The sequence below is a fragment of the Onychostoma macrolepis genome, chromosome 18 (assembly GCF_012432095.1).
Source record: "Onychostoma macrolepis isolate SWU-2019 chromosome 18, ASM1243209v1, whole genome shotgun sequence".
In the NCBI taxonomy this organism is placed as follows: Eukaryota; Metazoa; Chordata; class Actinopteri; order Cypriniformes; family Cyprinidae; genus Onychostoma; species Onychostoma macrolepis.
Genome location: NC_081172.1, coordinates 18,475,629 through 18,502,039, shown reverse-complemented (window position 1 = coordinate 18,502,039; position 26,411 = coordinate 18,475,629). Strand labels below are relative to the sequence as shown.

General features: G+C 39.2%; 2 protein-coding genes across 2 annotated transcripts in view; both read right to left on the bottom strand.

Moving 5' to 3' along the window:
• Window positions 1-6,350: 6,350 nt before the first annotated feature.
• On the bottom strand, window positions 6,351-12,073 carry LOC131524218 (extracellular calcium-sensing receptor). The gene is made up of 6 exons (XM_058751104.1): window positions 11,229-12,073; window positions 9,913-10,189; window positions 8,956-9,789; window positions 7,608-7,817; window positions 7,408-7,531; window positions 6,351-7,318 (listed from the first exon to the last, which is right to left on the bottom strand). Exons 1-6 carry the CDS (start codon window positions 11,492-11,494, stop codon window positions 6,417-6,419), a joined length of 2,613 nt encoding a protein of 870 aa, XP_058607087.1. The 5' UTR covers window positions 11,495-12,073; the 3' UTR covers window positions 6,351-6,416.
• Window positions 12,074-12,207: 134 nt separating this feature from the next.
• Window positions 12,208-26,411, bottom strand: part of plch1 (phospholipase C, eta 1) — a 97,161-nt gene continuing 82,957 nt past the window's right edge. Inside the window, 8 exon segments of the mRNA XM_058751103.1 lie at window positions 12,208-13,089; window positions 13,092-15,305; window positions 16,286-16,643; window positions 17,569-17,628; window positions 18,467-18,546; window positions 20,843-20,989; window positions 21,097-21,181; window positions 21,273-21,397. Coding sequence (XP_058607086.1) covers window positions 12,983-13,089; window positions 13,092-15,305; window positions 16,286-16,643; window positions 17,569-17,628; window positions 18,467-18,546; window positions 20,843-20,989; window positions 21,097-21,181; window positions 21,273-21,397 — 3,176 coding nt within the window. The 3' untranslated portion in view covers window positions 12,208-12,982.

Below are 26,411 nucleotides of genomic sequence, written 5' to 3'. Positions count from 1 at the left end.
GCCAAATATGGCCTTTCCCATGGCCTTACAACTTCAGGGAAGAAAGGAAGGCTCCAGCGTGGAGGCGGTGACTTAGAGTGCTGGAAGCTCTCATCCAGTTTACTTCTTGGATGGCTTCTCATCAGGCCAATCAATCTTTAATTTTCCAACAGCTCTTGTCACCACCTCCAACAGCTCCTCATACTGGATTGACTGGGGTGAAGAAGTCTCATCAACCTCCTTAGAGGTGAAGCCTCTACTGTGGGCTTCCGAACCCTGAGAGAGAGCACTAGATCTAGTGGGTGAGGGCGAAGAAATGGCCATGCCAGTCTCCAACCCCTCCTCCAGATCCATCTGCAATCCCCAGCCATGGAACCCAAGCCACAAGCCTGAGCACTCTCCTCAAAGAGCGCCAGGCGGGAGCCTGCGCAGCAGCATGTGATCGCAATTGACTCCCTCGAGAACTATACATGCATGTTCTGCTCCCAGACAGGCATCGCAAAGAGCATGTGTATCCCTACCCATGATGTAGTGAGGGCAGGGAGGAACACATGGCCTGAAACGCTGACTGTAAATCTCTTTATTAGCTTGCATTTTTGACTGATAAAATTTGTGCACTGGCACCACAAAAACACTTCACACACAAAGATGAACACAACACAGGGCACTTGCTGAAGAGCAGAAACTAATGCTGTTTATACCGGATGTGCTTTTAAGCTTCCTGATCACTATGTCACCCTGTCTGTGGCATTTTGCAACTCTATTGGACTGATTTCACATGGACGAGTGAATGAACAGCACTCTCTTTCACCTTCAGTATCCATGACTGAGGTTCCTTTGAGCAAAGCACATAAGCCCCAGTTGTTCCCCAGGCTCCGGGTACATGTCCATGATGTGTGTGTGTGTGCTCTTGGATGGCATAAATGCAGAGCACAAATATGACATTGATCGTAAGAAAATTAACTGAAAAACGTTTATTTTTGCCCTTACCTAAGTCACATACCTTCTATGTAGATATCAGAGAACAATTTAAAATACTGTATCAATGCATTCTATGGCGCCTTTAAAGTTCTTGTTTTGCGTACCAGAAAACCTGTCATGTCCGGCGCTATAAGCATGGCTTGCAGCACTTAAGTTAAAATAATAAAATAATATGTTAAAATGTGTGCTCTTATCATTCTGTGGACAAAATCCTGTGAACTTCGCCCCGAATGGGAGCTTAATATGCACATGTGCGCTCATCTGTTTTCAATGCAGCTAACCTTGCGTCGCTTCATGTCATCTTCCCACTCATTAAACTATGACAGATCCTTTACTGCAAAAGGACGGTCACTGCGACACTGTAAAGCAATTAAACTATGGTGCCATGTGCTTTTTTAAACCATTTTCATATGTTTCAAGTTATATTGTTGGCTCGGAAAATATGTAAATGTGCATGCCCAGTAGCCGCAGCTGTATCCCTTCTAGCCTAACCACATATCAGACAGGAGAGTAGATTAATTTCGGTGGACTTAAACTTGAAAAATAGTGTGTTCCGTGGTTGAAATAAAATACTTTCTGATGTTTATAAGTGGAACATTTAGAGTCTAACCAGTTGCTTTATCCACAGCAGTTTGGATTTCAAGACAAATATTCCACTGAAATAGCTAACTGCTATTTGCTTGAAAAAATATGAATAATAATAATAATAAAGCTAATTCAAAACCTGCTATGAATATGTCCTAAAATTTAGCATTGTTATCTGATTGGTCTGATTGGATAAAGGAAATGTTGTTGGGGCAATGTTCCTGGACCTAAAAAAGGCCTTTGACGCTGTTAATCGCAGTATTTTATTAAATAAATTAAATCAGTTTAAAATGTCATCAGAAGCTTTGGGTCTTATTTGGGCGGGAGACAGCAATGTGTTAGGGTCAGTGGGGTAAGTTCAGAGAGTCCTGTCAGTCGGATTTACAGCTCGTGAATTCATCAATTTCTCCCGAAATACATGTAAGTGGCCGGTGAACTTGGAGAAGAATAGAGTGAACTTTATAGTTACTTACACTATGTGTATCTGATAGAATAAAACACATAGGCAAATTAAATTTGAATGGATTATTATTGTTGCTTCCATGGAGATCTGTGTATACTTTACAAACTCTAAATGTATTGTTTTACCAGTACTTATGTGTATTTAAGGCTGCATTTACACTGCAAGTCTTTATGACCAATTCCGATTTTGTGACTATATCCGATTTTTTGGACTACGTGCTTACATTTCTTTTAAAAGTGGCCCGTATTCGATGTGTGCATTTTACACTGCACTTGGTGAAACAAGCCAAAAATAGCATATGACATCACAAATCAATTTGAATAGTACATTGAGTTTAATTTATTGACATGGAATTCATATACTTATGTGCGATATCAGTCCTCCATGAGGACCTATTGGGATAACTGTCTTTTTTAATGTGTATTGTTTTGGGTTGTAGTGTGTGTTTCTTGCTAATGGACCTTGAGTCTGGAAATAAAGTTGAAAGAAGAAGAAAGATATAGAAACGTTTTTAATGCAATGGTTACATCTATACATCAAAATAATTATATAGCCTAGAACAAATTCTTCAGGACATTGATATACGCAGCTACGCTGAAAGCTTGCGAGTGGAATAATACTCAGGTGGTAGATAATGTTAAACATGTCACATCGACTGTGTTTTTTAGTAATTAAAACCAAATGCGTTCATCAGTGATTGTATATCAAAGGCAGGGACATGTGCATTTATTTAGTGGTTTCAATGGAACGAACGGGACTGAAGCGATCATCTGACAACAGCAGCAATGAGCACTCAGCGTGATTTCAATAGTAATACATTCAGCGCCAGATCGCCTTTTATTTAACACAAACGAATGAAATGAATACTCTGCTACTCAACTAGAGATGTTTCATTTGTTACAGGTATGTCTGTACCCTGAAATGTTTAAAAAAAACTAACTTTTCAATGACGTAGGAGTCGCATTTACAGGGGAATATCCGATCTGACCGCTTACACAGCAGGCGCAAATGCACGTATCTGATTCATATCTGATTTATTTCCACATATGAATGAGGCCTGAAACCGATCGGAGCATATCGGAATCCATGCGATTTTTTTCCTGCTTACACGGTCGTGGGCCATATCCGATCTGTGCCACATGGGAGGAAAAAATCGGAATTGGGTCACTTGGACCATGCAGTGTAAATGCAGCCTAAATGTCTGAAACCTAAAATAAGCATTATGTGGTTAAAAGCACTGCATAGTTGTGATAATATGACAAGTGCAGTGCACATCTCTCTCTGGCTCAGCGCCAACCAATGCACGAAACCACAGTTTGAATTTGGCAGTTATGCAACGTCATTCTAAATCCCATATGTGGGACCCTACTCCCAGGGTCACAGAAATAAAAATCCCATATGTGGGACCGTACTGCTCAAAAGGTTAATGAAAATCTGTAAAATAGTTTGTTTAAAATTTATCAACGGTAGTGTAAAAAATACCTTTTTTACCCTGTCAAAAACCGCTCTTTTCAGAGCAAGCCATTTTTGTAGCATTTTTACGGTTTACTTTAGCCGCATTCATCGTGAAACTTGCTAATTAGCACATTATTAGGAAAGGCAATTTGCAAAGATTCATTAAAAAACCTTATACTCACTGCTTCTGTAGGTGAGGCTGGATCATGAATGATTTGTGTGAACATAAACGCATTTAGGTAGATCGAGGGCGCATTCCCTTCAGAAACTGTCGGGAGTAAATAAGACTGCTATGTTCATTACTACACCAACAACAAAGCACCTCAATCGCTTAGGAGACATTCTTGTCTACATCTTCTCCGGCGGTGAAAAAATAGTGGACTGATGACAGCTCACTCAGGGCGGGTCTAAGGTAAGACACCAGTCCAGTCTGTGCTGAAACGCTAGTGTCAATCGAACAATCGTGGGAGGGGATGTCACACAGACAGGCATCTGAGATCGGCTCGATTTGAGAAAGGGGCAAAGATTTTATTAGATTAAAAAATACCACTGAGTGGATTTTTATCATTATAGGGTGGTTGTGTACACACACTGCCAACACACATTTCAGTTCAAACAACTTGTAAAAGTGCATGTAGCATCATATGACCCCTTTAAGAATATCTGTAAGAAGGTCAAACTGAACCTAAATTGTTTTCGTATTATTGTCATGTCAAACTGCAAAACTATACATGCATGCAATGATATTTTCACATTTATTATATTGCATTACATCATGGTCACAAGCATTTCCCACTACATTATAGCCTATTGTTTCAATATACAAACATAAAAGTTATGGACCAGAAACCTTTGCGATGGCATTATTGTGATGTTCTACGTAAGCATAACCTTCTTAGCTTTGATAGCTTCATTGATTTTAATTATCTTAAATTGTTTTTTTTAAATGTTTGAAGAATCATGCATTACTGCTGTTTCCTGAATTAATCAGTAGGTGTCAGACCTATCATAGGGCAAAATTAGTGATAATGTTTTCTAATTTGAGTGGTCATTTGTCTTTGCATCATCTGTATACATAAAGAAGTAGGCTATATTGCGTGTGGATGCTGCAGGTGGCGGATCATTTCTTGCCTCTGTAGATAATTTGTACAGCAGCTGGAATAATTAAACGGTGCATGATGGCAATTAAACACATGCAAGTTACCAAACTTACATTTTATTCCGGTTTTAAATGTGCATCTGATTACAGATATGTGACTCTGGACCACAAAACCAGTCTTAAGTCGCTGGGGTATATTTGTAACAATAGCCAAAATACATTGTATGGGTCAAAATTATCGATTTTTCTTTTATGCCAAAAATCATTAGGATATCAAGTAAAGATCATGTTCCATGAAGATATTTAGTAAATTTATTACCGTAAATATATCAAAATATATCAAAACTTCATTTTTGATAAGTAATATGCTTTGCTAAGAACTTCATTTGGACAACTTTAAAGGTGATTTTCTCAATATTTAGATTTTTTTGCACACTCAGATTCCAGATTTTCAAATAGTTGTATCTCGGCCAAATATTGTCAGATATTCTTTGTCAATATTGTCAAATATTGCTTATTTATTCAGCTTTTGGATGATGTATAAATCTCAATTTCGAAAAATTGACACTTAAGACTGTTTTTTTGGTCCAGGGTCACATATGTGGGATTACGCTGTACTTAAAAAAGATTAGTATTTCAAAGAGAACAAGTTTTAAGGAAAATTAAATTGCTTTTTTGAGGTTAAAAGAACAATTTATTTAAATGAAATTGGAATTGTATGACAATTAGAGATTAGACTGTTCAGAACACTGAATACACATAGGATGCAATATTGATGTTGTTAACATTAACAATTTGAGAAATAACAATAGTATATTGTATATTGTAAATAACTATAGTATAACAATAATATTAATTTGCACAGTTTGACGTAATCTGAGCTAACTTTGTGATCATTAGATTTAATCACCATGGTAGCGCGATTTCTTACAAAACTTTTTTTTTTTTTCAGTTGGTCAGAACAAAACAGGCAGACGTGTTACTTCATGTAACATTTTCAGATGAAGCTTATTATTTTGGACATACTTCCAAGACGTAGTATCTGTAATTCCGAAGTAGCCTACAGCCCACTCTGAGGAACCATGCCAATGCACAACCAACGTAAAGAAGATAACTCTGCAAATAATTGCAATTGCAGGTTTCAAACAGAGATGGCGACAAAGAGGCAAAACGGACTTCAGCTTTAAAGGTGTGGGGTGGGGGTTTTCATATTATTATCTCCAATGGCTTTCTTTGATGTTCAAACCCAAATAGCAAGGCGACATTGATACAATGTTCAGTTTTGATCCAAGCCATCATTTTGTTGAGATTGACATTTCAGTATTTAAAGTATGTTGGGTCAGTATTGACATTTTGATGAAAGCTGACAACACACAGGGATGTTAAACTGATTTGTTGTTGACAACCACAAGATCATAAAAGTATGTCTCTGCATAATCACCTGACTTGGGATTTCATGTTGTTCTGTGCCTTATTTGTTTCCTGATTACTGCTTTACCATCATTTAGTAAAATTAATTTTTTACATCTCAAAAAGCTGTGATTTTGTAGATATCAACCCACTCTACCTTATATTTCGAGTATAATATAAGTTATAAGTTTTGAAAGATAACAGTGCTAAATTTTAGGACATATTCATAGCAGGTTTTGAATTAGCTTTATTATTATTACTATTAATATTACTTTTGTCCGTTTTGAAAATGTACTTTTGAAAATTGGACAATATCTTCAGGACAGATCTGAGAAGCACTTGCACTAAATGAATAACAGAAACAAACATGGCTGTGACTCAGAACAGCTTTATTATAGGGAAACAGAATCACAAAACAGAAAAGAAAGTTTCTCACATGTATAATTATCCTTTTCCCATAAGAAAGCTTTTAGTGTTGTTTTCTGGCTTGAGTAAAATAATGTAACATTTTGGGACAAAGATGCAAAACAAGAGTCCAAAACTAGAGGCCAATATGGCAAAAATTTCCACAGCAACACTGTACTTCCCCGGTGAGCTGGCATATGCTGGCACAAATGCAATCCACACAGCACAGAAGATCAGCATGCTGAAAGTAATGAATTTTGTCTCGTTAAAATTATCTGGAAGTTTACGGGCAAAGAAGGCCAGCAGGAAACAGACAACAGCCAGGAAGCCAATGTAGCCCAGAACACAGGTGAATCCCACAACTGACCCAACTGTGCACTCAAGGATGACCTTTGACCCTTGGATTCCAAAGTTACGGTGAGGTGAAGGTGGACTGACAGAGAGCCAAATGGCACAGATAACCACCTGAACACTGGTAAAGACCAGAACACTTCCTCTCTGCTGACCTGGTCCAAACCATTTGATAAGAGCTGAGGATCCAGGTCTAGTGGAATGAAATGCAACTAGAACCACAATTGTCTTGACGAGAATACAGGAGATGCACAGGACAAAACTGATCCCAAACGCAGCCTGTTGAATCCTACATGACCAGAGCGATGGCTGGCCTACAAACACCAGCGAGCACAAGAAGCAGAGTTTGAGAGACAGAAGGAGCATGAAGCTGAGCTCTGAGTTGTTGGCTTTAACTATCGGAGTGCTCTTATGGTACAGGAAAATCACAGCCACTGTAGCTGTGATGATGATACCCGAAACAGCAACACTTATCAGCGTGAAGCCCATTGTTTCTCTAACGGAGAGGAACTCAGTCTCACGGGGCACACATTCATTTCTGAAACTATTAGACCAGAACTCTTGGGGACAGCGATAACATTTTATTGAGCCTAGGGGAAAAATAAAAATAAAAAGAGGAACATTAAAGATTTATGGTATTTAGTGACTTTAGAAATTAGTGTTAGAGAACTTTATTGACCTGTAATGTTACTGATTTCCCCCTCCGTACAGGGCAGGCAGTCAAAACAGCACACTGGCAGACCCTTCTTAATGGCTTTACGTGTCCCAGGTGGACACTCATTCGTGCACACGGACACAGGCATCTGGAAACACATATTACACAATATATTACACCTTTTTTATATAATTGTTTAGATTTATATTAGAAGCCCATCTCACCTTCCCGGAGTCTCCAGGCCATGAAATGGCTGACTCATTAATAATGAGCTGGTTCCCATCCACTCGTCCAATGGAAACATACCTAAGCGAACCATCAGGAGCTCTCTGCCAGTTCACCAGGTCATAGACAGGTGGGATGCTGCCGTCCAGAAAATAAAACTCCTCTCCTGACTGAGTGGTGAAATGAACTTGTCCAATGTGCTTTAAAAGCTGAACATGTCAGGAAAAGAGAGAATATTTAATATGTTTGGAAAAACCATAAAATTGATGTTTATTTATTTATTTATTTCACAAAAAGGGACAGTGTACATTTATCAACATTCATGAAGGTAAATGTACCCAAATTAGCCCAAAGCTAGTTTGCATTGGTAGTCCCTTTGCTAGATGTTATTAGGCCAAAAAAATTGAGAAATAAGAGACAAAAAAGAAAAACAATAACAACGAAATACAACCAAAAATTATAAACAACTCTCTAAGATACAATTAAACAACAAATTATCCAAAATAATAATAAAAAATAAAGAAATAAATGAATAATAAGAAAAACAATAACAACGAAATACAACCAAAAATTATAAACAACTCTCTAAAATACAATTAAACAACAAATTATCCAAAATAATAATAAAAAATAAAGAAATAAATGAATAATAACAATAATAAGTAAATATAAAAAGCAGCTTATCAAGATAGATAATAAACAATGTGAACATTTATGTTGTTTATGAAGACACCATTTCTTAAAAGTATGCTTAAATGAGTTAAATGATAATGATATGAAAAAATATATACCGATACTTAAAATGAAGAATTTTAATGCAGATTCTTAAAACTAATACCAAATACTTAAATGTGATTAAATACACTTTAACTGAAAAGTTCACTTACTTACAAGAATTGGCCGCGTATAAAACAAACACTCAAATTGTGTTCATTTGAATACGTATGTAATTAAGGTTCTGAATTTATATATGTTCTGAGCTGGCAATTTTTTTCTGCTCATTCTTTAACAGTCCTTTTAAACTTATACATATGCTGTTTTTAGACATAATCTGAATGAGAGTAGGAGATGATAAATTATTTAAATAAAATTACACTGAAAGAGTATGATGTTCAGTTGATTAAAATAAAATATTTCAATAAATATAAAACAGTAAGATATTTTAAACACCAAACATCTTGTCAAAAGGCTTCTTATTGTGAAATATCTTGCTTGCTTTCTTTAAAATAAATGCCAGATGGATAGTTGTGTTAATATTTTGTTATCTGATGCAATGACATTCATACATTTTTAAATATATCTTTTTATAAATATATATTTTTTTTAAAAGTCACATGAGATGCATACCTGTGCTGCAGTGATGTTGTCTGGAGAGGAGCACTTTAGTTTTATTTTAGGATCAGAGTTATTTTGCGGGGTGCACGCCAGCAAAGAATGAAGTGCATGGGCAACAGCATATACTGCTAAATAAATATTATACGCCACTGTCAGATGAGAAGTATCGGTAAATGGACTCTGAACCCCCTCCAGGCTCTCTCTGCCACTGCATGGAGGCAGGGCGTTCTGAAAAGCCTTGGTAGTGCTTTTCGTAAGGCTACAGTCAAATGTATTTTCCCACAAGGTCCTCAAGAATTCATCATCAGGGTAGCGGGCAGGATGTAGCTGCCGGAGATGCGCATCAAAACCAGGTATGGGCACGCTTCTTAAAGCTACACCCAGTGTTCCCTTAGCGATGGTGTAGAGCTGGGGATTGGCCAAAAGATAGGCGCTAGTGCTCCAGACCTCACTGGCCAGGAACAGCCTGTCTGTCACATTCCTACGGATCAGTTCCAAAAGAAACACCTCTACATCTACATACCAAGAAAACACCAGGATCACACGGGCAGAAGAGGCTTGGACTGTTGCGGCGGCACGGGCCGCATCCTTTGCTAACTGCTCCCGGTAGAGTGTGTGAAAAAAGGCCAAGCAGATTCCCATTCCCTTGATTTCCTCTTCAAACACCTGCACAGCCCCACGTCCATAGTCATTATCGGCAACCACGGCTCCAACCCAGGTCCAGCCAAAGCGTTTGGCAATCTGTGCCATGGTGCGTGCCTGATAGGCATCACTGGGGATAGTGCGGAAGAAATTAGGGTACTTTTGCCTGTCACTAAGACACGGGCAGCTAGCCAGGTAGCTGATCTGAAAGCATATTTCAAACAATGTTTGACAGAGCATGCATTTAAATGTTATATTGCATATTTACAAATAACCAAACATCAATTCTAGCATTTCAGCATTTCTTGGTGGGTAAGATAACCTCACCATTGCGATCTGCAGGGGACTCAGGGTCCTGGACAGAAGAATGCTTTGAGTAGAAGAAGAATCTCCAATGATGACCTTGGCGGGTCTAGTGGTGCCGCACGTTTTGTTTCCTCCACTGATCATTGACATAGCTGCCGTCAGGCTGTGGGGGTAACGGGAACAGCTATCCATTATGTGATAACCCAGTTGGACCCCCGGCAACAGAGAGGGGCTCCGGTTAATTTCTTCAACTGCAAATACAATTGCCTGAACCCAGTGCACAGAATGTTCCTGAAACCTGACAGCAGACAAACAATTTCCAGTATAATAATGTGAGGTGGTGCCACAAAGCATAACTAAGATAAAACATTTTATATATATATATATATATATATATATATATATATATATATATATAAATTATATAATGCGCACACACACACACACACACACACATACGCAACAGAGAGAGAGAGCGAGAGCTTTCTGCACACACAACATAAATGGGTTAGTGTTAATAACATCTCTATGTTCACTTAAATTTCACATCATTAGCATGTTTTGTGTTTAAAAAAAGCCACTGAAATATAACAAAAAAAGTGACTGCAGATAAATCTAGAATTGTAAATCTTGTAAAACTTGAGATCAAGATATTTTAAAATGAAACATGGGTAAAAGGTATTTAAAAGTATTTAAAATGATAAAGTTACTAAAATTAACTAACAATAAGCAATAAATTGCAGTGGTTACAGTATTTATGAATATTTGTTAATGTTAGTTAATTAAAAAACACCTGTTCATTGTTAGTTAGGTTATGTTAGTTCAGGTTCATTAAATATTAAAGAGATACAAGTTTTGATTTCAATTTAATTTAAAATGTATTAGTACATGATGAAATTACTATTAACTATGATTAATTAACGCTTTAGAAGATTTTTTTCTTGCTAGTTCATGTTAATGACCTTTATTGTAAAATGTTACTAGTGCATTTGAGTAAATTATTGAATACACATTATGTGCATGCATTCAGTACATAAGAATATAAAAATTAATAAAACAATAAAAACTTGTATAAAACTTAATTCTGCAAACATACAATTCTACAATTGTACATGCACATAAAGGCACCTGTAATACATAACCCAAATAAAATCAAATAAAGAATAAATACATTCTTTGTATTTAAAATCCCACACCTGCAGGGAAAATCTCAAAGAACAAATTCGGTACATATTTATAAAATATTATTCTGTCAAACACATCAATACACAGACTCCATGTACTTGACAGGTGTGGAGAGAGATAGGAAAGAGAATGAAAAAGGGCATATCACTTACTCTAAGCATGGTGGTAATTCAGCTTCTCTGGTGAAGCTCAGGTCAGGAGTTGCAGCAAGGTTATGAACATTAATGAGAGCACCGATAATCACATCACCATCCTGGTAGAAACCATCACCGTCTAAGTTCTGTAAAGTGTCCAAGTTCACACACTTTTCCTGCAGAGTCTCTTCTTCCACAGAAAACCCCATCCCAGGCCCACACACTGCACACAGTAAAAGCACCAGCACAGAAAGTGGGAGCAACAATAGGACTTGTACAGACATTGACAAGGTTTGGCGTTACCAGCTCTTCCTGCACCCTTGTGCGTGTAGGGCAAGAAGAAATATTTCTTTTGACCACAGTCCCAAAAGAGCCGTAGAAAAACAAGGACCAGAGAAAACAACACGGGGCCAAATTACACCTCCTCTGAGTTACAGAATTAAAGACAATTACTCAATCATTTTTGATGAGTTCACGGTTAGATAGAGCTGCACAGGGACATTCAGTATTCTTGGAAGTGTGGGGCAGTGAGACACAGTTATCTTCAGACTTAAAACAACAAAGCCCCATCTGCGAGAAAGCCTGATCTTTAATTACAAACCCTCATCTGAGTTTTCCCGACAAAACAGTCCTGTCTAACATCAGCATGAGGCTGTTTTTGTGTTTGCCGTTACTCAAAGACTAACACTATTATGCAATACAGCAACCTAGTTTACAACTTTTTACATCCTTAAAGGAATGGGCATTTGCATCTAGGAGGTAAATATATGTGAGGCAATGCCAAAACAGAGTATGAAAGAATATAGAATAAAAATGACAACTGGATATACCGTTATTAGACAAGCAGATAAGAGAAACCACACAAAAATATATTTTTCCTCATAGCAAACATTTCATAATTTTATTGCATTGGTAGGAAAATTCTTACACTCATCTTGGATGAGCAACAATAAAAAGAACAACAAACTAGATGCCTTTAAGCACAGAAGAGTTGGGGAAAAAAACAAAACTGTTTTTTGTCTCTTTAAAAAGAAAACTAAATATTAAGTCTAACAAATGTTATTTTTGCTCTCTGTATCAAAGCAATTATAAAAATAAAACTTTAACCATACAGCTTTAGAATATGAAGAAGAGATTCAAACTTCTTTAAATTCATGACTAATAGAAAGCAAGCAAGTCAGAGCAAGCAGGTAAATGTGCTGTATTGCATTCAATACAACAGAATCATTCTGTGCAAAATCAGAGCACAGCATCTACAGGTCTGTGCATAGTCATGCTGAAAATGTTCACGGTTCACATGCTAAAGAAAAAACATCACAGTAGTTCAAATTTAAATGAAAACCAATAGTGCTTTGACTGAGGATAAATTTACCAGCATATGTACAAACTACACAGACATACAAATAACATAATATGCAGGAAGACTGAATAAAAAGAGAAGCCCCTTCATGACTTTGTTGTACTTCATAGTTTAAAAAATAACAAATAGCCGACAACAACAAAAATGTCTGCAAGAAATATCCAATTCAGTTATTCACTATTATTATTTTTTTTAACCTCGAGACAACACACATTTTGAACAATATTGTTTTTCAAGCATGACAGGGACTACATGTACATAAAATAATTAGTTAAATACAGCAGGAGTAGTACATGTAGGAGACCATGTTATATGGCATATGTACACAGTTCTGGAAGTGTCCTGCTACATGTAGTTGCAACTGTTACTAAGAAATACATGCACAGTCAAAAACAGCAGGTGAAGTGAAAGATCAAAGCCTAAGTAGGAAGAAGACCTCAGGTTCTGATGAGTTGGAGTAGTCAGGAGGCAGTACAGAATCATCATTATAGTAGCGATCTCCATATCCATAGCGTAGTGAGTGCAGGCTCCTTCAGGCAAGCCTCGGGCCTCAGGACCCAGCTGGTCCAGGTAACCAGCGATATAGGAGCCTGTAGAATGCCTGTTCGGTGGAGGATTTTGGGAGGAGACTGGCTTATTACGGAGTACTACTTCCATAGCACCCTCAACAGGCCGGTATTTGAAGGCCTCCTGCTGTCTCTCACGTGCACGATTGGCTATATGACGTACACGACTTTGACTGCGGGACGACAGTCGCCTTGACAGAAATGGTGGAGGGTCTTCAGGATCATCGGCAGAGCTCTGAGAAACCAGAGGGAGCAATGAAAGGGGTTTCGGGATGGGTTGAGAACAAGAGGGGAGGGGGCACGTATAGTCTTCATTTTCTAACGTTACAAGCTTGCGAAGCTGCTCAGTTAAGGGATCAGCGGACTTTGGACGACCAGACAACCCACATATCCGTCTTTGGTCTTTCATTGCAGGAGTGACAAAGCTTCGGCTGATTGACTTGTACTTGCTCTGAAAGTTACATGAAATGTCCTCAGAGGTCAAGTCTCCCAGGCTCTTGGACTTGGAGGAAGCTGGAGAGAGTCCATTGTACATCTGAGGAGGAGGTACAGGAAAGGCCTGATTGTGCGAAGATGGCTGGGAATAAGAGTCTTGCGATTCAACTGAAATCATGTTGTAGTCTGATACAGGTGTGTACAAGTCCCTCGTTAACAAATTATGACAGCCTTGAGTCTTTGCAAGACATTCTGAGGACAAAGAGCTTTTGTGTAAATGCTCTGCCCTGCTGACCAAGCTGTTTTGGTCTCTTGTATCCTGGTGCCTTCCGTCTGTGGCATCTATTCTGTGGTCACCAAGTGTAAATCTGCCGGAGTCATTATCAAAGTTAAACTTCCTTCGCTGCAATTTGTTAGTAAGGTAGGTGTTAGAGTTCAGACTTTGGTGTGGAGATTGGTAGTGTCTGTGAAAGGGTGATGTTTCTCTGGAGTATGAGTGAACAGGAGAGGGATTGTATGAGGGTTTGTGGAGATGGGTTGGTTCAAGTCTTTGCACATGATAGGGGGAAGTATGGTTTAAGCCGTGAACACTTTTGAAACCATGAAAAGAACTCAAAGAGGTCAGTGTGTTGTCTAAGGGATCCCCATCTACATTGATCTCCACCTCCATCAGACTGCTGCTTGCAGAGTCTTGGCACAGCAAGAAGCGGTCTGAAGCTGTGCTGTTGATTGAGGTTTCTCTGTATCCTCCAAATTCAAAGTTTCTGAAGGAACCAGTGGAAGGGCATTCACTGCTATAGTTTTGCTTTAGATTTCCACGTGCAGACCATTCTAAAGGCATCTTGTTGGGTGAGGATCCCTTGCTGACCACAGGAGAACCAATCAAGTCATTGTGAAAGTTGTTTTGACAAAGGCTGTTTGTAGGTACAGGAGAAAGCACCTCCTCATCCAAGATGGTAAAGACTGCAGGTTCAGTCGTTTCAGGACTAGAAGGTCTCTCGGTTAGCTCTGAGGTTGCGCACACAGATTTTTGGATAACCTTTAGTGGAGTGCTGGAAAGATCAGTGTTGAGACGAGGAAGGTCAGATGGAGGAAGATAATTTTTCATGGGTTGTGAGATGGATGGAATTAGGGAGCTCTGCTCAGCAGTGAGCTCAAATTGGCCAATCAGAGCAGATATGGACTCACAGGTGTCATACTCGTTCTCTAGCGAGACAGCGTCAATAAGGCGAGAGAGAGCACTGTCCTGGAGGGACACTTGACTCTTCTGGTCTGGCAGAGTCATTCTAGGAGGGTACGATTTAGTGATCGTTCCTGAAGATGAGGAAGAAGAGGAAGTCGAGGAGTACGTGGCTGCCTTGGGTGTTAGAATGTTCTTTTTAGGGGCTTCCAACTGGCTTAATTCTCTACGACTTAGCTCACTAAGTGAGCTACTGCCAACATTACATTGATCTGTAGGACCTGACAAGTGGTCTGCTGGCCCTTTGGAAGAGCATAATTTATCAGCTTCGGTCTGGGTGAGACCATCTCTTGAGTGTTCTTGGTGAGGATTACCCAGACTTTCCCTACTGCCCTCTATGACCAGGTAAGGAGTTTCTTTTGTATCTTTGGGCTCAATGTTACAGTCTTGAATGTGGTCAGCTGAAAGTGCATGGACATCAGCTTCTTTGAAGGCAGAAGTTTCAAAGAGGAGATCCACTGAGATAGATCTGGGTTTCTCACTGAGGAAGGAATCTGTGGAAGACATTTTACAGGAGATGATTGTCAGTAAAAAAGGAAAACACCACCAATGACCATCAAACACCAAAATCCAACACACACCACAGGACAAATGGAATGTACCACCAAGTACGACTGTGAGAAGGAAGTTTGATAATGGCACTGTGTAGTTGCATGGGAAACATCCAGGTATTTGTTGAACATCCAAGATTTGTTGTTCTTTTTTCTTTTTCATTTTTTAAAGATGAATTCGTTTTTTTAATGAAACAAAACAAAGGTTTTTCAAAAACAATGGCTTAAAACTGGAATGTTTTAGGTGAGTCAACCCGAGTATGGCTTGTGGATTACCTGCAGGGGTTTTCCTAGTCAGTTTTCTACTATAGAGAAGCACAACAGTAAAGACAGAACAAGACAAAGGCAAGTTAAGGTATTAAAGAAAGAAATGCCTGCATGTCTGAATACTTTAAAGGGACCAGTAAAGGAACTAAATATAATACTTAAAGGGATAGTTCACCCAAAATTTATTTTACTTTTTCAAAATATCTTGTTATCTTTTTTATGTACTGCGCAAGAATGAAAGTCATAAAGGGTTGGAACAAGGCTGAGTAAATGATGACAGAATTAAAAATTTTTGGTGAACTATCCCTTTTAAAGGACTGTGAAACAATAAAGAGCATGTGAAATTGTTAAATAAACAATGAAATTATTAGTAGAAGTGAAACTAGAGAAATAATGAACATTTGCAAATTATTTCTTCTCTGAGATAATAGCAGAGGCTAATGAAAAAAAAAAAAGTTTCTTATCATAAAACTACTGTGTAAATATTATTTGGATTTGACTGAAACTGAAGAAGAAGCAACTGTCAACATCCACTCTAATTATGCCGCATAGCTAGAGTAATAATATAAATGATTGCCTAGTGTAACAGTTTTCATTGTGATTCATTATGACACAGTCCCTAAGGGGATGTCAAGGGATTTATTTAAGGAACTGACCAATGACTGTGTCAGCTCCAGGATCACGGCCCTCCCGATCTGGGGTGGACAGGTTGAGGTGACTATGTAGGAGCTTATCCAGGGGCATGGATACTGGGCGGTGTTGGAGGGCTTTTCTGTTTCCTGTTCTCCTCTCTACACAAGTGGTTTGAGGGTCCCCAGTGCTGTGCTTTCTGTCACTTGTAGCTTCAGTCAGTGGCATCTTTATTTTTTTGCGGCCCTTAGCAGGGGCACTGGCAGTCCTCCGAAGGAGGTGGTCGGTTATGGATCGCTTACGAGGTGGAGCTCCAATATGTGTGTCCACTGAGGACTTGGAACTTTTATTAAATAAGCCTCTAAAACCTCGCAGCTGACGACCCTGAGAAACAGACGGAGAGAGAGAGAATTCAGCACATGATATTTATTTAAGCCATTTAACCTTCTGGGACCAAAAAAAAAATGATAATGAATGATAAATGCTGCATAATTTTTACTTCCTAATGTGACACACAAAAATGTGTTTCCAACCTATATGTATCTGTTGTTTTTTGTTTCGTTTTGTTTTTTGTCTTGTCTTGTCTACAGATAATAAGACATATGAAACATGATTTACATTTTTTTCTTGTAGAACAAAATGATATATTTCTTAAAATAACTATAATGATTTAATGTATATTTACAAAATTGATCCTATACAATAAATAAATAAATTTCTGTAAACTTAAAATGAGGAAGAGGAAAGCATATTATATTCTAAAAATTCCAGGATGTCTTCTATGTAATCAACCATATTTATATATGTGATGTCAAAGGAATTAACCAAAAACAATATATATATAAATGTGTTGCTGGGTCCCAGGTTAAAATAAACTGTTCTTACAGACAAAAACACATACATGCAATGTCACATATATTAATTTCAAACAGTCGACTTCAACATAATCTCACAATGACAATCTTTGTATAGAACACGAACAATTGTACAAACAATTGCATTACTGACTAAATCCAACAGATGGCAGCATATTCATTTGAAACCATTAATGATTCATTGGACCATCTTTCATCTTTCTAGCCTTCAAAATTCAACATTTTGAAACAAAGAAGAAACAAATCCAGCTTTAACACCAAGGACACTGACCAAAACAAAATAACTTACAAAACAAAAACAGATGGACAAAATGAACTTTAAAAGGCACGTCCATACAACCGCACATTTACAACAGCTGAGTTCACTGAGCAAGAACAGGATGTCACATTGACGCTCATGCAGTATCATGCAGCACACTACATAGCCAGGGTACCTTATTAGCTCCTAGCAAGTGCATTATGGTATAGCTTGGGTTGAGGACTAAAGGACTCCACTGGAAAGTAAAAAGGTTGGAGGAACTTCAATAAAATGTCAATGTATTTTGCTATTTGAGATCCGTTTTTCTGTTTTGAGATGGAAATGAGACACAAATGTCCCAATCACATGTGTTTGGTCACACTGCAGTAGAAATGGACAGAAACGGCAGCTTGCATAACAGATTGTTATGGTAACCAGCTGAGCTTTTTAACACCTTTTTATTCAATCAAAACGCCACAGTTCCTGGAAAATGTCGCTTTAGTAATGCATACCCTAGTGAAAAATAAATATACTTAAATGTATTTAAAATAGCCTACATTTATTTCATGCTAAGTATACTACAAATACATTTTCATATTTATGTACTTAATAAAAATGCCCTGAATTTGCACTTTCAGCATTCTAAACTGGTATACTTAAATTCTGCTAAATTGGAACAACTCATTTTGTACTTAATGCACTTTAATTGTGTGGAAGTGGTGCTGAAGTCCAATTAAAGATATACTTATTTGATTGTGCTAAAGGTACACTTTAAATGTTTTGCATTTAAAGACCGATATTATTAAAAGATCATACAATCCTCATCAAAAGTGACATTAAAACACATTTTAGACTTAATATCAGTAAGTCTCGAGTTATCTGTCAGTAAATATGTTCATAGATCTGAACTATACTTAGTATAAAATAAATGTATTTTAAATATATTATTTTTTACTAGGGTAGGAACTGATCTAATTACTAAATGTATGAAGACATAGAGAGTAGAATTTAAATTGGTAACATGCCCAGTGGAAATGGCTGTGGATTTTTATCAGACTGATTAGGTACAGCTGTCTGTGTAGTTATAAGCTCACCTTCCCATAGATGTCATGTACTGTGATATGGACAAAAATGGATGCCTCTGTCATTCCTTCCAAATAAACATGTCTATATCCTGCAGGAGTGGGAAAGAGGAGGAATGATTGAAAATGGGATGGAAGAAAGGCATTTGCATTTGTGAGAACGTTCAGAGACTGAATGCAACTGAAAAATAAATAAATTAATTAATTTAAAAAACAGGAAGAAAGACGTGGTGTCATAGCTTTAGCACAGAAACATGTCTTCCATCGGTGAGACCGTGTGACTGTCTGTGTGAGGGCAGAAAGAGTTCAGCAGCAGACGTGTCCAAAGGCAGCACCTCAGGCCTCCATTACTCTAATGACATGCTTCACATGACACCACTCCGAGACACAGGGACCTGCTGCTATCACACTTTACATGCTATTTACTAATGACCTTGAGTTCTTTTTATCTCAGTTTATCTCAGTGTTGTGGTCTTTTTTGTCTTTTTAATCTGATTATATCAGTTATTTAATCAGCTGATAATGTGACACTTAATATATACAGTTGTGCTCAAAATTATTCATACCCTTGGTAATTATGATCAAAGGCGGCTGTGAAAATAAATCTGTATCATTAATCCTTTTGATATTTTATTAAAAAAATTTACAAAAATCTAACCTTTCATTGGAGAATAAGGAATTTAAAATGGGAGAGAAATCTCATAATTAAATAAATGTTTTTTTCTCTAATACACATTGGCCACAATTAACCATACCCTCATTCAATACTTTTTGCAACCTCCTTTTGTAAAGATAACAGCTCTGAATCTTCACCTATAATGCCTGATAAGTTTGGAGAATATCTGACAAGAGATCAGAGACCATTCTTTCATCCAGAATCACTCCAGACCCTTTAGATTCCCAGCTCCATGTTTGTGCCTCTCTTCAATTCACCCCACTCATTTTCTATAGGGTTCAGGTCAGAGGACTGGGACGGCCATAGCAGAAGCTTGGTTTTGTTCTCAGTGACCCATTTTTGTTTTGGTTTTGATGTTTGTTTGTGGATCATTGTCCTGTTGGAAGATCCAACCACGGCCCATTATAAGATTTCTAGCATGGACAGTCAGTTTTTTTATTTTTCATATGTTGGGATTTAATCGATGTAAAAGATGTCCAGGACCTCCAAAAGAAATATAGGCCCACAACATCAAAGATACAGCAGTATATTTTATTGTACACATGGGGTACTTTTCTAAAAAGCTCTTTTTTTTAGTTTCATCTGACCATAGAACCCAGTGCTATTTGAAGTTCCAGTCGTACAGCAGTGGTGGGCTGTCAGGGTCAGCAAAGCCTTCTCTGCTGGCCTAAACACTATAAGAGTTAGTTTACTTTTTTTTTTTTTTTTCATGAATGTGTATTAAATTATTTCCAATAGTCTATTCTCTTCATTTCATAGCTTTTCTTTTGGTTGCGCTGCTTCTAGTAGTGTATGTTTATATTAGAGCTTTTATCCAATCATATTTCAGCAATCGTGTTGCCAGGGTAAAAGAGATCTGCCTAAGGCCTTCAGAATTAAATAAATAAATAAACTTATATAAAAATAATTAATTAATATGTATATAATTGAATTATATAATATATAATAATAATTCATAAAGTACAATAAACAAATAATTAAACCATTATTTATTTATAAAAGTAACTAATTAAAATGTATATAATTGATTTATATAATGTACAATATATTTTTACACAAACCGCAACCAACATGATTGTGATGATGATGAAAGGTAAATATCACTTGTGAACAGAAATTGTTATTTTCATTCAACTGCAATATTGACACAATGTGAAAATATTATGTAATTAATTAATTATGTAATTCTAACATTATTTATTGATTAAGAAAAAATATAAATCGCATTAATATTTAATTAATTGCATCCAAAATAAAAGTTTTTGATTACATAATATGGGTGTACTGTGTTTATTATGTATATAGAAATACACACACATACAGTATATATTTTGAAAATATTTACATGTATACATTTATATATTTATATTATTATATTTTATATTATATATAAATATATTTAATATATAAACAACACATTTTTCTTAAATATATACATGCATGTGTTTGTGTTTGTATTTAATAAATATACACAGTACACACTCATGTATTATGTAAACAAAAACTTTTATTTTGGATGCAATTAATCGCGATTAATCATTTGACAGCACTAAAAAAAAAACAGTTCCAAAAAATAGGTTGCATGTATATGAAATATTAGGCTCCTCCCGAACCTACGTTTGGAACTTAATTTCATTTCATTTCATTTAAAAGTCCACAGGTCCAAAAGTACTGATAGTTGAAGAGACACCCACACACAGAATTTATCATACCTGGCATGAGACTGCTGAAGGCTACAGTTCTCTGGCCCACAAAGTCTCGTCCAATGGGGTCATGATCCCAGACCAGGAAGCGTACTAGAGCCACCTCGGGCATGTGAAGTGTGAAAGACAAAGTCTCTTCCCACACAGGGTTAAATCCTGCATTAACAATCACACAGAAAGTTAACAAGGGTTAATGCCCCAAAACTTTATTTCTGTTCAAATAAGCTCAACAAATCCCAGGACACATGAGAACAAAGATGTACCATTATCATCCACAACCCTGGTTTGCTCTTTACAGCAGTCCACCGGAAGACCAATAATCTCCACCTCAACGAAGGGATCAATGATCTATGGATGAAGTCCACAAACGTCAAATGTATTAACTGCATTTCAACTCTGAACTCGATTGTAAATGTACTCTTAGGCGGCACCTGCTTACCTCACCACGGTCTCCCAGCATTGAATCGGGAGGTTTGGGCAGCTGCTGTCCACTAATGATTTTTATCACCAACTGTTTCTTCGGATTTGCCGGGAGCGGATCACCATTCAGTGGGTTGAAGGAGCCTGGAATAGATTTTCAGAGACCAACACTGTAAAAAAGGCTATAAGTTTCTACTATTCTAATATCTCTCTTTTAAATCTCTCCCTCCTGCATGTTGAGTGACACGCACACAGACCACTTCACCTGAGCCAATCAGTGTTCAGAAACCGTGACCACGTGATCTCCCCGCCCTTGCAGAGACTGTAGTTGAGTGCAGCGGCATGCGGAGACGGACGTTTAAGTTTCTGCGACATCATAGTTTACGGACTGTTTAAAGATCACCTTTTGGACAAAGTGTTGTGCGTGAATGCAAAAGTAAGTTTGGATTGTTAATGATGTAGTTGATGTGAGACTAATTTGCCTTTGTAAACACGTTATTACGCCTGTGAGGTAACGATATCTACGTGCGTATGCGTGCATTCATATTAAGTATGCGTATAACCCTGTTGCTTATGTCTATACATATCTTCCATCTTGTGAGTGTTAGAGTTAAATTTGTTGTTATTAGTACAAGTTATGTTCCCGTTTGAAGCAAGTTCATCGTATTCTTTATATATATAACGGGAAAAGTGTTGTAACAACCTTCTACGCCGCATGCACTGTCGCCACTCAGACAAAGTGGCGCTGTACGAGCAGCGTGACTCTAATAAGGTATCAAGTTACAGCTGTGCGCTGCTTATAAGATAGAAATTACAGTCTGCCTTGTATTGCTACCTATCTTTGCCAATAATGTTCATGTTTAATTACTAAGCGTAACTTATTGTGTTGTGTTATTGCCAGTTTGTTATAATTTGACTATTATCATGTATATTCTGTATATTCATGTTTATGTCACTGCTTTATTTTGTAGAAAACCACAACTACATAACATCACAGCCTCGACTACAGTCTGTTGAGTGATGACAATAAATGGGTTATTCTCATAAGACGAGTGCATCTTTGCTTTGTCTCTAATCGGACAGTCTTTGGTGGATCAGTACCCTGAACCGGCAAATAATTATATGGTGAATAGCTACTAAAGCTAACCATTTTTCATGGTCCTTCGAGCCGGATTCTGGACTTGCCAAAGAAATAGAAGATGTCTCAGCAGGCAGAGGAGGAGTCAACTGTGCGCGTCAGAAGGAAGACGGTCCTTCCCGTACGTTATGAGGAGTACGATCTCACTGGATTCACCACTAAGCCTGTTACCCAACCCATGTCACCACTCATCCATTCGACCAGACTGGCTGAAGGCGATCAAGCAGAGGAAGGCGCAACTGGCTTTACTCCACTGCTACCAGGTGATGAAGCTGACAGTCCGCTACAGTGGTCCGACGAAGAGTATGAATCTGCATCAGACATCATAAGGAGAGAAAATGAGGATCTCCGCATTGCCTTGCAGATGATACAGCAGGAAAGAGACTCATTCCAGAACGTAAATGACAAATATGCAGAGGAGCTTTCTCAGCTCAAGCAACAGATGAAGCAGCTACAAATTCAGATGGATCAGCAACGTCCTAGAAGTCAGCCCCTTCACCTGTTGCCCCTCCGAGGCAACATAGCTCCAGTCGCCCCTATACCTGCACCACGCGTCCAGTCACTGGTACGTCCTGTTGAAATGAGCTTCAAACCTGTACCAGCTCAACGCCACAGAATACAAACGGAGCCTCAGACTGAGGACAAGTTTCGAAGTCCATCACATAGTCCAACTCCAGCATCCGCTCCTCTTACCAAACAGACCTCCTCCTATCATTATATGCCACAAAAGGGTCAGAGATCAGACGTGTACTATTCCCAGAAACAGGACTCTTCCAGTTCTCCATACAGGGACTCTCAAGACCCTGCCAGGCATCCACAACCACGGTCACTCACTCCATCTCCTCCACCTGATCAAGAACTGATGTATCGAGGTCCAACTCCTCGGTCCCTGACTTCATACATCCCAACCCAAGAGAGTTCTCGGCTAAAAATTGCTCTGGAGAATGTCCTCCCAGCTAATGCGACAGAAAGGTTCAAATTTCAGATACTGATGGACCATCTGAAGTTAGAGGAGGCTTTACTAATCGCTGACTCATACTGCCATTCCCAACATCCTTACACAAGGACAATGGCTGCTTTAGACCAACAGTATGGCCAGCCACATCAACTGGCTCTCCAGCGGATTGCAGAGTTAATGGATGGCCCCTGTATAGCTAGTGGAGACCAGAAGGCATTTCGTCTTTTCGCTCTTAAAGTCCGTTCACTGGTTGGCATGCTGGAGCAATTAGGCAGGAAGGGCACTTTCGAGTTACAGTGTGGTTCTCATGTGTCTCGGCTGCTTGGGAAGCTTCCCCACGACCTAAGATCAGGGTTTCGGAGATTTGCGCATCCACATTATGTGCCTATCCCTACTCTTCTGAATTTTGCAGAATGGCTGGAGTTCGAAATTGAAGTTCAAGAGGACACTACCAGGTTTGTAAGCAATCAGCGCAGAGGGCCCTCGACACGAACAAGAGAGACTATCAGAGACTCTAAGTCAGCCACGAAGGCACCACAATCTTCCTGGGTACTGAGAAGGCGATTCCTGAGTCTACACCACCTGCTCCACCTTCAAGGAGTTCTATGAGACCGTACTGCCCGTACTGTGACAACAGTAAGCACTCCCTCAACAACTGCAGCAACTTCAAACAGCTTACTAAAGAGCAAAACGAAGCTGGGTCAAAGACAACAATAGATGCTGGCGTTGTGGCAGAACCCATAAGTCAGCAGAATGTAACCTGAAGATGCGTTGCAGACAGTGCAGTAGCCGACACCTTATGGCTCTGCATGACATCAGTGCTGGGAAAACAGAGAATCCAAAGCTCGTCCAAGATGAAACTGCTGATTCCAACAGCTGTCTGTTCAACACTATGAATGAGATTCTTCTGATTCATAAACCACCTACCAGCAGGAAGGTTCTGCTTAAGATCAGTAAAGTGATTCTCAGAAATGGAAAGAGGAGGATGAATGCATACGCAATCCAGGATGATGGATCAGAGAGAACTATCCTCCTCCACAGTGCAGCTCAGCAGTTGGGCCTCAAAGGTCAGCCTGAAGACCTCCCACTCCGAACAATCAGGCAGGAGTTACAAGTTCTCAGAGGAGCAGCAGTCTCATTTGTGATCTCGCCAATTGCTCAGCCGACTAAAAGGTATCATATCAAAGGTGCCTTCACTGCTCAACAGCTAAGCTTAGCAGAACATTCACACCCAGTGAAGAATCTGAGAGAGAGATATCAGCACCTCAAAGGGCTCCCACTGCAAGACTTTGAAGCGGTCTCTCCTGTGTTGCTCATTGGATCAGATAATCCCCATCTGATCACTCCTGTGGAGCCAATCAGGTTGGGGCCTCCAGGTGGACCAGCTGCCGTAAACACTCGTCTTGGCTGGACATTACAGGGTCCGGTCCAACACTTATGGAAGGACATGACCGAACAACACTGTCTCTTCACCTCAGTCTCATTCCCGGAATCTGATCTCTACAAGCAAGTAGAGAAATTATGGCAGGTGGATGTACTTCCTGGTGCAACGAAAGATGTGCATCAGATCCAAACATGACCAAGAGGCGGTAGAACTTCTGGAAAGGAAGACCATAAGGGTTGAGGTGGATGGTGTCAGGCGATATGCAACCCCTCTCTTGCGTGTCAAGAACATGCCCGAACTCAAAGCACCTAAAGAGGCCGTCTTATCGCAGCTGAGGGCCACTGAAAGGAGACTGGTCAAAATCCGCAACAAGCAGCCGCTTATACCACAGAGATTGCAAAACTGGAACAAGCAGGTTATGTTAACAAGTTGCCACTAAATGCTGTGACAGACTCATCCTGCTCCTGGTACATCCCTCATCACATGGTGCATCACAACGGGAAAAACAGGATAGTTTTCAACTGCTCGTTCCAATATCATGGACAAAACCTGAATGAGCTTCTGCTCCCAGGACCAGCGTTGGGGCCATCCCTACTTGCGGTGCTACTCAGATTTAGGGAACATTCAGTGGCGGTCAGCAGCGACATCAAGGGGATGTTCCACCAAGTTAGACTGCTCCCAGAGGACAAATCACTTCTGCGCTTCCTCTGGAGAGATCTAAATGTACAGGACCTACCCAGCGTGTACGAGTGGCAGGTCCTCCTTTCGCACCACTTGCAGCCCCTGCTGCGCCGTATTTGCACTCCAGAAACACGTCCTTGACCATAGCCAGCCTGGAGATGATGTCTACAATTCTGTGCTGAAGTCCTTTTATGTAGACAACTGCCTACAAAGTTTCACTTCAGTAGAAGAAGCAAAATCCTTCGTTGACAGAATCAGGAACCTGCTGGCAGATGGCGGGTTTGAGTTGAGGCAGTGGTCGAGCAATGCCCCATCAACGATTAGTCACCTGTCCCACAATTCCATATCAGACAGTGCAGAGCTCTGGATTTCACAAGGCCGAACAGACGTCCAGGAATCGACATTGGGGCTCCTCTGGAACCATCAGTCTGACACAATCTCCTACAAATACCGTGCCAAGAACAGTTGTGAAACCACCATGCGCAACATATATAGAGTACTGGCTAGCCAGTACGACCCGTTGACTATCTCATCCCTTATACCACCCGTGCCAAGATTCTTGTACAACGCCTGTGGGATAAAAACGGGATTGGGATGATCCACACTTGCCAGCAGATCTGTTACAAACCTGGACTGAGTGGGAGGAGGAGCTACCAGCCCTACAAAATATTGTTCTTCCTCGGTGTTACTGTAGCCCCATCAAAGACACCGCATAGCGAGTCTAAGAGACATACACGTTTTCTGTGATGCCTCCGAGCGTGCGTATGGCTCTGTGGCATATCTTCGAACGGAGGACCAACATGGGCAAACGGAGATGGCTTTCCTAACCGCCAGATCTCGTGTAGCACCAAAAACAACAATCTGTTCCCCGACTGGAACTATGCGCTGCACTGACTGGAGCTCAACTTGCCAAAGTACTCCAAACTGAGTTGAATCTGCCCATACGTCAGACAATCTTGTGGACTGACTCAACCACCGTCCTCACATGGTTACAATC

What these genes read in the sequence shown, in the direction of transcription:
- LOC131524218 (XM_058751104.1), bottom strand. Translation starts at nt 11,494, where the DNA reads ATGTCTGTACAAGTCCTATTGTTGCTCCCACTTTCTGTGCTGGTGCTT. An exon ending in GAATTACCACCATGCTTAGA is followed by an intron (nt 10,190 to 11,228) that starts GTAAGTGATATG and finishes GTCTGCTGTCAG; the next exon opens with GTTTCAGGAACATTCTGTGC. An exon ending in ACAACATCACTGCAGCACAG is followed by an intron (nt 7,818 to 8,955) that starts GTATGCATCTCA and finishes TGACATGTTCAG; the next exon opens with CTTTTAAAGCACATTGGACA.